Consider the following 12,257-nt stretch of genomic DNA (forward strand, 5'->3'; position numbering starts at 1 on the left):
TGGCACACAGYGTTTCAAACACAGAGTTAAGCACTTTGAGATCCCACAGAGAGAAGTGCCTGGCACTGTAGATAAAGACAAAACAAACAAACAAAAAACGYCCCAAACCTCACAGCTATGTTGATTATTTTTCTCTCTTCAGATCAGGAATGCATAGCACACTGTAACCCTGGCTATGACCTACCTGAGAGCCCCCTCCTGGAATTTAAGGAGCTATGTTTCACTTAAAAGTTCAAGATTTAATGAGAATTATCACAGATAAATGAACTGAGGACAAAGGCAATACATAGTAAAAACCAATTTACTGCAGTTTGGGACTGTGGGAAGGTCACCTCCAAACTATTAAGCAAATTTTGAGAACGCTAATGATTAAGTTCTTTGACCAGATCATATTTTAAGTGTATTTTGTTCTGAGGGAGAAGTCTAAAGGGAACACTATAAAACAAAGAAACAGCTTCTGTGAGAAGGAAATCAAGGCATCAGAACTAGATTTACTATTTTCAACACTGTTCTAGAAAATATTTCTTTTTATATCAAAAGATTGCTTTTCTTCTTTATGAAGCTCGAAATCATGCCAATATTCAAAATATTACATTAAGTAATACATTACTGAAAGCCAGTTCATTTGATCATTTAGGCAACAAAAACTGGAGACTAATAATGAGTCTTAGAGACATTATTTTATTTTCATCACCTTTAGAAGGAATAAATCAAGGTCCAACTGAATGCTCTCAGCCATCAACCTATAGGATCATCCATGACAGGGATCATCCTATACCTTTTGGTGAATCTAACCCATGTTTATGGGACAAATACAGTTGGTCATTTCATATAAATCAGTTACTAAAATCGTCCCTGGAACAAGGCCCAGACTCGAGGATTCTCTCCAAGCTGAGGACTTTATCTATTCAGGCTGCCTCCTGAACTAAACTTTAGTTGCCTCCTGCAACTAAAAAGGTAAGAGATGAAGATTTCAGAACACAAGCTGACAGAACAGTGCCCTGTTCAACCCCAACTCTGTCCCCCAACAGCAAGAATTTACACACAGCTCCTGCAGTTTTAGTTTTGCTCTCTCCCATTAGAGAGCTCTGAGTCTTTGCTCCGAGCCATGTGAATATCCACATTTGTGGGGCAGTCCAAGGTAAATGCAGCTACACTGAGGTTTGTTGGCTGCTCAGGAGAGCAGCAGCGAGGTACTGCAGCAACCAAGCTGGCAGCACGCTGCTCTTGGAGCCTTTAACAGGACATCCTCGAGACCCCCCGGAGTCTGCCAAGTTTTGCTCTCTCACATACCTAGGTCTTCACCTGGAAATGCCCTTTTTTATAGGAAGCCTTATAGAAGTGATCCAAGTGTTCAAATGCCACTCCAAATTTTGGCAGAAATAATCTGTATTACACTCATCTTACTAACAGTTATAGTCCAATCATCACTTAGAAGAAGTATTATTGCATTTTAAGCATAAAAATATAGGAGGTTCTATAAAGAAAGTCAAAATAGCGTTAATCTAATATTGATAGTCAATATAAAATAACTCACAATTATGTAAGCTTCTGTATTTAATTACACATTTAAAAATAAGTTATAAAAATAATTAAGTTTCTTTAAAACCCCCAAGCTATTTTGTTCTAGGAGTTTTTACTCAAGTCTATCGATTGCCTAGCATCAGCAACAGCTTCAGGTACTCGAACAGTCATATCATTCATGGATTTCTTCAAGCAGATCTGGCAGCCCAAACGTGATCTGTAAGGAAACGTGACATTGCCTTTAGTTTTAGCCCAACTCTGTATCTAACAGCATTTTGCAGCTTATTTCCCCAAAGTTCAGTCATCCCAAACATATTACGGAACAGTTAAACTTGTGTGTGGTTTTAACCAAGACTAGTAGTGAACAGCATAGAGCCATGCAAAGACAGAAATGTAATTAGATCATGGCCATCTATTTGCCTACTTATAAAACAGTGCAACACACATAAAGCTTTATGTTGAGTATTCCCTGCCTGCAATATACAACAGAGGTGACCCTTCCGTTTTTAATGATTCATTAACAGTTTAGCCAAGTGTAGGGATGGACCAAACAGTCATCTCGCATCTCAAGGAGATGTGGGCAGTGAATGAATTCCTCAGAAAAGGCACAACAGCCTGAAGGAACCCAAGGCAACACAACGTGCTTTGGGACATGCCCAACACCTGACTCCAGGGGAATGTTTAGAGCTCGTCAGCTAGACAAGATTTTTTTTTCTCAGTACGTCTCTTATTTTTTTTTTCCCACTTTCTTGTCACTTGAATGCAAACTTCTGGGAAGATACAAGTCAAACGTTCTGGATTTGGGGTGGAGGAAGTGCAATTACTTTAAAATAATCCTGCCTTTGAGTAACTTAGTGTTAAAGCATCCTATTCCCACCCAACTACCCACAGTCCTGGACTAGTCAAGCGGGGTTCAGCACAACCACAGATTGCTTCTGAAGCACCCACAGGAAAACATTTCCATTTGCSTCTTTGCAAAATGGCTCGTGTGTAACAGCTGGCTGAAAGGAAGAAGTATCTTCCTATGACCAACATTAACAAAAGGAAAAAGCTCCACGGTTAAGATAATGAAGGGAAAGCAATCCCTGCTTGAGGCCTAATAACTTCTTTATTTCAAGAACTAATAATAGATAATGGTTCTTTTAAAAATTTCTAATTTGATCTTTTCAGAACTCATTTAACAAAAGTGGCTTAAAAYAGTGTTTACCAGCAATTGTGTATATTAAAGAAGCCTTTCAATGTGTTAGCAGATTCTAAACCAGAACCACAGAATGGTGAACAAGGAAGCAAACTACAGCTGAAGATAATTTGATTAGTTTCTTAACATGAGCTCATGAATGATATTCTAGAGAAAGAGAATATATTTTGAAACACATATTTATGGCCCTGATCCTACAAATTTGATCATCCAATCAAAACATTATGTTCACAGAAATGAATTAATGTGACTCATATTTTGGGTGAGACAGGTTGAAATTAAATATATTTTTAAAAATACATTAAAAAAACTCTGTGCTTAATCTCAACAACCACTAAATCCTCAAGGGGTGAGCCCTCTCTTTCAGTTTTGCTTCTTCATTCCACCAACACGCAGTAGCTTCCTCTACTGTTGCTACACTGCAGTCCAAGAAAGTCTTGCTTGCCAGTTCTGAGATTTATTCCCTGCTCTTCCAAGGAATTCCTAATCTGCACTTGTTCCTAAAGTTCCCAGCTCGCTACATCTCGGCCTATCTTGCCCTACACTCAATGCAAAATTTAAGAAACCAGGGCCAATCAACAGAAAGAAAGTAGATGAAAAGGGTGGGAAACGCAGCACTACCCTTCACACAACGATGTACTAATTACTGCCTTCCTCTCCTTGTCATCTGACTCTTCATGCCCTTTTCCAAGCCTTTCACAAATATGCTGACAGAAAATCACTCTGGGATCACACTGCTGATCTCCTGCAAGACAGCCAAATATTTCTATCCTGTTTGAGATGAATAATCATTTAACCCATCCTTTATCCTTTTTGCTCTTTTCCCATTGCATCTCAAAACTTAGTAAAGGACTTCTGGAAGCTAAATAAGCTATATGAACTGTAAGATCTCTCTTCACACTCAGTGATTCACTTGAAGAATTCCCATAATGGTTATTTCCCTCTACAAAAGTGCTGTTGGATTCTTTCCTCACCGTTATTTAGTAGGAACTATAAAAAAGTAGCAGCCGAGGCACGCGCATAAAGTGCTCAGTATGGAATTAAACTCACTGCTCTCTAGTTCCAGTAATTTCATTTTAAAAATTGGGTTGTTACCTTAAAGTCCTCTGGTTTGGAAGCAGTTTTAAACCAACTTAAACTCATAAACAATACAAGTTTAGCAATTYCATACTAAATTCCCTTAGAACTCTTGGGGGAACACCACCTAGTCCTCACAAATTATTCCTACTCATTTTATTAACTTGTTCTAATACCCCTTCCACAGACATATCAATTTGAGACTAATCCATCAGTAAACTCCCTGCAAAGAAAGCTTCAAGTGCAGGGACTTCCCTAATGGCAAACAGASCAAGAAATTTCTATCTAGATATTTATATATAATATTTAGCCGAAACAAAAATAAATGTCTACCCTCATGTAGAAATGACTAGCAGAAGTTTCCTGTCACTGGTACAGGAGGTAAATGAATTAATTCAAAGTACTTCTCTGCAGAATCATTAAAAAATATATATATATATATATATATGTAAAATGCTCCATAGAGCAAGTATGAAACGCTCTGAAATCACTGGAAAGATTCTCAAAAACTTAAGCACGTAGTTGCTTTGAAGCCTAAAGGTCAGGTTTTATGAAGCCTCACAAGATACAGCCACCTATTCCTCCCATGTATGTTCTACTGAGCAGGCTACACATCCACAGCAAGCAGGGCTGCCCATCAGCAACAGATCCGCAGAGTGAAATGGTTTGTGACACATTCATAAAAACATTAACTAGCTAAAGACTGATGGAGAAAGCAAAGGTAGGAGGAAGGGAAATGAGAACAAAACAAAAAGCAAAGAGACAGGAAGATCTCCCACAGGGCAGTGKTGGCAAAGCCTTTGATGAAGGAACTGGGTTGGTCATATTTCACTATTAGACACTGAAGAGAAAGTTCTGGCCTCTCCTTGCATTATGAAAACACTACTGACACCTACCTACTGTGATTTCAGGTAATCAACACAYAAACTTGCCAGTCCCATTTGTGTAATAGAATCCAACTACTTATTTAGAAATGACCRAGGCATTCTAGGAATATCAATCTGCCCCATCTGGGGACCCTTCTTTCAGTTCTTTTGTGCAGTAAAGTCTTAAGCTGGCTTACGTTTCAGTGAGGCCGTAGGCTAGGTCTAGCATGTCCATCTCTTCATCAGTAATCGCGTCCAGTTTCTCAAATATGTGGTCCTCAAAGATTAAGTGACAAGTTGAACAGGCTAGTGTTCCTTCACAGGCACCTAAAGAAGGCAAGTTAATAGAAATCTTAACTTCCATATTACAGCAGAATTGCAGAATTCCTTTATATATCTGATTCTCTGCTTATCAGCAGAAATCTCTCAATTGAGGAGTAGTGTCTCGTGTATCCCCACATTCATAGATCTCCTTATCATTCAACTGTCAGTAGTGTTTCTACATTTCCTACAACAGTAAAGTTTACTTGAAATTACTTACTGAAAATAGCTAAAGTACTTAAAAATATACTACGTCTTCAAATAGAAATCCACATTAGAAAAACAAGAAAGTAATTAAAAATTTGCATTATCAGATTTTAAGTGTAGTTTAAAGTTGGAGAATAGGGAAAAAAGAAAAAAATAAACACACTTATCCCTCCTTACACTGCAGAGGTGCTTTCTGGAATGAAAGGCTGGTAATAGCAAATGAACTCGGTGCAGCTGAATCATTCAACTACTTAAAAAGTTCTTACACAGAGATCCTTCTACCAGCATTGTTGCTGCACATGGGATGTCCCCTAGTGAGAGAAGTCAATAGSGATGATTTTTACTTTTTTTTTCTCTTCACTTTAAAAAAATCCACCACACATACAGTAATAATATTAATGTAAATAACCTTTATTAATGTAAATTTACATATTAATGTAAATAAGTAATGTAGGAATGTATCTCCAATGATTATGCTGGCTCCTGCTTATTGACAGAATTGCCTTTTCACTTTATCACAGTGCTTTGTTAAGATGGTTGACATTTCTAAATGTGAGAAGATATTAACCGTTCAGTGTAAGTAGACTGGCCATAAGCCTCTAAAAAAATGCTGCCTAAAGCTACAGTTGTCCTAACATGTTACGGATTTTCAAAAGATTTCCCCAAATTGGGGAAGATTCTTCTTCCCCAAATGTAYGCAACTCATAACAGAGATGCTACGGACTTATAAAGGAGATTTTATTACTAGCAGTGAAATGTATTTGCACTTCAATAAAAACACACGCACACACTTAAAATTTCCATCTGTGCACTAGAACAGCCTGCTTAACTTTTCCTACATTTATTCCATGTTATACATACAGTTCACATGTAATTTAACTCCATTTCCAGCTTTAGTTTGTAGTATTACTTTCTTACACTTATATTCATTAAAATCCCTGTTTTGAATGCTTGTGTGGGCAGAATCACCCTGCTTCAGTGGAACTATGTAACAGAGGGCAGTCTGAGGGAACAGCAAAGTTCTCAGAAATTCCTCCCTTTTTGATTTTAAGCAAATTTTAAACTGAGCTAGAATTTCACTAAGGCTGTGGAATACAAGTCTCCTTGTACAAACCTATTTTCATACTAAATATTTTCCTTAAAAATTGATTTTAACCAAAAAGAGCACAGTTCATTTTGCACTAAGGCCATTACGGAAGGCTCTAAATTACTTCATCAGGTTTAATGATGCAGTGCAGATACTACCAAAGCAGGGTGACAACTACAGGCTTACGGTGATGCTCCACCCAGACATCCTACATAATTGATGGATTGTTGTCCATAAACTACTTTAACATAACTCCTAATATAACAGAATAAGGATTTTTAATCACACATGTACCAACTTAAGTCTGGCAAGATAACTGGTAAGCTTTCACCTATCTTGAAAATATAACATRACTCTGAAAACATTATGTTAACTTGATATTTTCCATGTTTTTCTACTTGACTTTACAGCTTCGTATCTGAGATTCAGTCCCACTTTTATATTTCCAGGCTCACAACTCCTCACACTGRAAATACTACATAGTCAAAATACTAGTCAACAGATGCTAACTTTTTAAACTAAAAAGAAAATATAAAGGCAATTCTCCATGGGTAAGGAGAAAGAAAATGAAATACAGGCAACTTATATTTGTTTTTCTGGCCTCTAACTTTGAGCTGAGAGTGGAAACTGCCTATTTTATGCTTATATCAACTTATGAAAAACACTCTCCTGCCAAAAGTCCTCAAATAAAGCACGTGCACACACACACACACACACACACACACACACACACATAAAATTAAAGCAGCACAAACTCAAACTCGGCAACCTGCAGAGACTAAGGAAGCCAACAAACAAGGGAAGTTAGTTGTGTTCTTCTCCCCCTTATTAGACTCCTAGAAGTTTTCCCAAAAGGCACATACCTAAAAAAGCCTGTCAAAACAGGCTGTAAATCAGAATAGAATAGCAGTCTCAGAGTTAGGAGTAGGAAATAAAAGAGGATATCCCACCACCACCACTCATTTTCCTTTATTTTTTTATTTATCCGTTATCCTTTATTTTTAAGGTCTAGTTTCAGAAAGACAGAACTTAGTATGGCAAAGTTCAAGAAATGAACTATCTCCTTCAGCTTTCTTCTAAGAATTAAGCTTTTTGTTCTTCTCTGCTAACTGACATGGATTTCGTTGTTCTTTTCACTCAGCACTCATGCATTACAGCAATTTGTGTTACAAAAAAAGTCTGATGAAAAAAAAAAAATCAGGACTATATGACAACACAGCCAGAAGCAGCCTGTCACTGTCAGGAACAGACCCAGCTTGCTCTGCATGCAGAGCCCTTCACAGGAGGGATCTCGGGCAGCATCTTTCAGAGTGTTGTCAGGGTGAAAYCTAACTGCCATCTCCCCTCCACTTTACCATTCAAACACTGAAAGTTCCAAGGGCTAGCACAAAATATTCTCAGAATTTGACCCTGTGAACCTACAGAAAAATGAGGGAAAAAAATTGAACAGTGTTTTATGGACACCATAAATAAATATCTTACTAAATAAACACCATCATGAATTCTAGACACTAAATACGTTATTCAAGGAACCTACTTACCAAAACCATCTATGTCTAGATTATTATCAACAACAACATCCAGCAGTGAATCCCCTGGTTTTCCTTTGGCTGTTAGTTTGTCACCATCACGGTTTATGAAATGTACAGTTATCTTATCTTCTGAGCTGAAAAAAAAAAGCACAGAATGCAAATACATATCTGAAGAAAGAATTCTGTCTTACTTTTTGCACCTTTAAAAATGATTGAATACTGCTAAAACAGTAATGAATATCAAATCTAATAGCATAGAAATCTAAGTAGGTTATTGGGTTTTAAACTGTGTAAGATATACAGGCTTCTTCTGTTGCACATTGAACTTACCGCCATGAATAATAAGAAGAAAACCTTGTCACTATAAGCTATGGAAGATCCTGATGCTTCACTTTTCACTGAAGAATGTCAGAAACATTTTATTTTAGATACAGTATTTGTGGGTTTTTTAGCAAACAGAAAAAGGCTGACATTAAATACTTCACTCCTTTTATGGACTCTTGCTTTAGATTTATGAAATTTAATTTTCTGATGGTTATCATGTAGGTTAAATTTAAAYGTTCCTGTTTCTGGACAAAGTTTTCAGGATATCTTAATTTCAAATAATAATTTCTCTCCCCTTTCACTTTTCTCACAATAACAGAAATACTCCCAAAACTTTCTGCTTCTCTGAACACAAATCATAATATGCAAAACATACTTAATTCTTTTATGACTTCACTTTACAAATTTTAATTCTAGTGAAGTTCATTTGAAGTTTTAAGTTGGTGTCAAAGGAAGAAGGTTTCACAAAGTTTCCTGCTTTGCTTTTTGGACAAATACATTTAAAAACTTCCTTCACACTTGGCATAAATATTTCCTATTTCTATCACTAGCACTTCCRTGCAGCTGTGGTAAAAATAGCAGGATTTTTGGTATCCCACACTATGGTCATTTCACATTAGTATAAAGGGAAGCTGTTAATATTCTAATAGTTAAGATACAGTTTTTTTTTAAACAGACTATTCTCTCTCTTACGGTAAGTAAAGAAAACAAGACAAACTCGTTGGATGACAGGGCTCTGCCAAGAGACACTAACAAAACATATGTAGGCTAATGCAACACCTATGTTTGGGTGTGAAATTGACTTCTAAGGAAAGCATGTTTAATATTACCCTTAAACTCTGTAGTAAATGTAGACTTTTGAGTAATCAACCACACAGAATGTGTACAGACTTGAAAATTAAGTCACACCCAAGAAAACACTAGCCTGGAGATCCACATATTAAAACCAAAAATTGAGAGTGCCCATATTAACACTGTAGTAAACCAGTTATATTAGAATTGGCTATAAGAGAAAATRTGCTTTTACCATAATCTAAGTTGCAGCTTGTTTTGAAAAAAATGACAAATATGTTTGTTGTTCTAGATTTAACATACTTGCCGTAAGTGTAAAATTACTTGGCAGCAGAATGTGCCATGATTCATCCCGATGTCATGCTCAGTCCTTACCAAATAACCCCTTTCTCCATGCTCTGGAAGACAGCCACAAGCTACTTATAACAATGATCTCACTTGAAACCTGTTATCAATAATAAAGCATCGGCTTTGTTCATCTGTAGAATTCAACAGAATCAYACACTCTAATAAAATCCAAACATCTTAAAGATGCATCTTTAGCAAGTGTGGTTACAGTTGCACACTTGCCATCAAWGGATGATCCCCAGCAAACCATGCTGGGATGGTTCAAAAAAAAAAATACCCCATTCACCCTCCTCCTCTGTGCTCCCTCACCACCTCCACAGCAGAACCAACAAGACAGGCGCCCGCTTCTCAAACACAGGATTGCAAATTGCACCACCTTCACTGAAAGGCAGCTTCAGCAGAAGTGTAAGACTGCTGGGTCTGCAGCAGATGGAGAGGTTCACATTTTCACAGCTGAAGTAAATCTCTGACATTTTAATAAACAATTAAAAAAAAMCCCACCTGCTTCAAAAAGTCCTTCCCATTTTCACACAAATATCCTCATTTCTGTCAAGGTGAAACATGATCCAAATACAAACACAAGGGTAGCTGCACTTAYAGGCATTCTCTGCTCAAAACATAGGCATACCAAGTGCCATATTTTCCAACATCCAAAACATACTCTTTTCTTCATTATAGGATGAGATGACCATCAGTAACACAGATCAAAAAGCAAAATACCTAGCCAGATCACAGGAAACTTTGTAAAAGATAAGGCACCTCTCTCAAGGTGAGCCACCATCATTAAGTCACTGTCTTTTGTTAAAGAATGTTGGAATAATTACTCTTTTCTACAGAACCTTGTTWTTAACAGAGACTAAAATTCACTTATTTTCAAAAGCAGAAAAACAGATCCAACTGGAAGACTAAGTCTTTCCAACTTCGCTAGCCTCTTTAATAACTCTTACAGTCTTAAATTCACGTGGTGAAAAAGTTCAGCTTACAAATCAGTGAAACTTTACTATGCAGACACCATGCTGGAACAAAAATGCACATATGCAGTTTATGTACATAYGCRTTTATGTACATATACAGACAGTAATGACACACAYTGGAACTGCACAGTGTGCTAATCTTTTGTTTGACAGATACTATTAAAACATGTATTTATCTAAAACCTGCATTCAACGATATTTAGGCTTTATGAATCTTAAGTAACAATGCTTTTGTCTATCGGGACATCATCTGAGTGGAAAAAAAATACTATAATCAAATTACAGGCAGCTAAGAAATGCACTCGCACTGTGCAAGCCTAAACAGTCCCAGAATTACCACAAAGAACCACAAATGCTGCTCACTGTACTGTACCTCCCATGCAGAAAGACGATGCTCTCCAAGAGCCCTGGCAGCCACCTCTTCGTCCCCAAAAGAACCATCCTCAACTGTCACTCAGCTTCCACTCCCAAGTTAAGAGCCACCTCTTGCATCTCCCCAAACACACAAAAATAACAACTGTAGCACAGTGTTGCATACGGAGAGATCAACTCTACTAACTCTGAATTTCCAACCCCCAAATCCTTTTTTTTATCCAACAGTCCTGTTCAAGTACCAGAAGAATGGTATAGGTATAGAAACTATTGTGCTAACACTAGCAAGCCTTGTGTTAACATTCACAAGTCATAAATCTGGATCAATACTTCAAAGGTGATAAAAGAATTATGATTTGCAGCAAAACACTGTACAAACTATTCTAATTTGATACAAAAGCATTCTGAGATAAATACTGCTTATTATAAAACGAAGAAAATATTAAAAATGATAGAACGTAACAAACTTGGTAATTAAAATATTAGATGCTTCACTGAAACCCTTGGAAACTTCTCCTTGCAAAGATCACTAACAGACATTCTGAATTCTTAAAAATGAAAAACAGAGAAACAGGGATCTCTGAACAACAAAGTTAGGGCACTCACTCTGGAGACCTGTTTTCAAGATACTAGGCAGAGTCACTCAGAGAAGAGATCTACATCAGCACTTTACAAACCTCATACAGGAGCCCTAGCCAAAAAAAAATTAAAAAAAACGTCACTGTCTCTCTGTAGGGAAATCACCCAGGAGAATAAAGCAGAGACGCAGCCACAGGAGAGTCTGAAAGCAAACTGCTGGAAATAGCTCTGATGGCTGGGACGTTTCCCAGCCCCCTCTAACAGGCTAGGCCTCCCTTCTGACACTAGATGGCTTTTCCCGTGTGGAGAAAGAGAAACTTCCCTGACAGCCGGGTCAACCCGSCTGCTGCATTTGAAGGTTAACCGGCTTTGACACCCGCTGTACCTTGCCTACGGAAAGTAACCGTAGGCTCTGATCCACCTCTCTGCACAGGCGCTGCAGACCAAGGCGGCCACAAACACGCACAGGCTCTGCCCACACGCCGGGCTGTGAACACAGCCGTGGACAGCGGTAGCTCACGCTGTAGCTGTAGCTCACGGTGTAGCTCACGGTGTAGCTCACGGTGTAGCTCACGGTGTAGCTGTAGCTCACGGTGTAGCTGTAGCTCACGGTGTAGCTCACGGTGTAGCTGTAGCTCACGGTGTAGCTCACGGTGTAGCTCACGGTGTAGCTCACGGTCACCCAGCCTGAGGTTTCATTCTGCGCACGCTGGTGCAGGAGGGGCAGCTGTGCACCCAAGGCAGAGACCTCTGGTTTATACCACTGTATAAACTATTCTAATTTGCTACAATAAAAAATCAGCCAGACTTTCTAAACAGAAAGAGGTGGCAAGCGCTGCATGTAGGAAGAGTAACGCTTTTAAGGTCGCATATATATAAGGTCGCCGATATAATTATTATATAATTATAGCAAATTTTATATAACTATCATGATTTAACGGYCATAATTTTATATATAATGTATATGAATTATCCATGTATGTCCCGAGGCGTGGCCTAGCGCGCTTCCCCAGCCCGGCCGTGTCCCCGGGCGCCCTCCCGCGCCCCCGCGGCCTA

At 38.2% G+C, this 12,257-nt stretch overlaps 1 protein-coding gene across 1 annotated transcript; it reads right to left on the reverse strand.

The window, feature by feature from the left end:
* Positions 1–933: 933 nt before the first annotated feature.
* On the reverse strand, positions 934–7,978 carry FDX1 (ferredoxin 1). The gene is made up of 3 exons (XM_026035031.1): positions 7,822–7,978; positions 4,863–4,992; positions 934–1,741 (listed from the first exon to the last, which is right to left on the reverse strand). Exons 1-3 carry the CDS (start codon positions 7,976–7,978, stop codon positions 1,627–1,629), a joined length of 402 nt encoding a protein of 133 aa, XP_025890816.1. The 3' UTR covers positions 934–1,626.
* Positions 7,979–12,257: the final 4,279 nt, after the last annotated feature.

Source organism: Nothoprocta perdicaria, unplaced genomic scaffold, assembly GCF_003342845.1.
Source record: "Nothoprocta perdicaria isolate Ctin4 unplaced genomic scaffold, notPer1 scaffold_155, whole genome shotgun sequence".
In the NCBI taxonomy this organism is placed as follows: Eukaryota; Metazoa; Chordata; class Aves; order Tinamiformes; family Tinamidae; genus Nothoprocta; species Nothoprocta perdicaria.

Excerpts from the sequence above, each read along its gene's own strand:
- FDX1 (XM_026035031.1), bottom strand. The coding sequence starts at position 7,978 with ATGTATTTGCATTCTGTGCTTTTTTTTTTCAGCTCAGAAGATAAGATA. Across the intron at positions 4,993-7,821 it reads TCTAGACATAGATGGTTTTG|GTGCCTGTGAAGGAACACTA; the intron begins GTAAGTAGGTTC and ends TGCCTTCTTTAG. Across the intron at positions 1,742-4,862 it reads GCCTACGGCCTCACTGAAAC|ATCACGTTTGGGCTGCCAGA; the intron begins GTAAGCCAGCTT and ends GTTTCCTTACAG.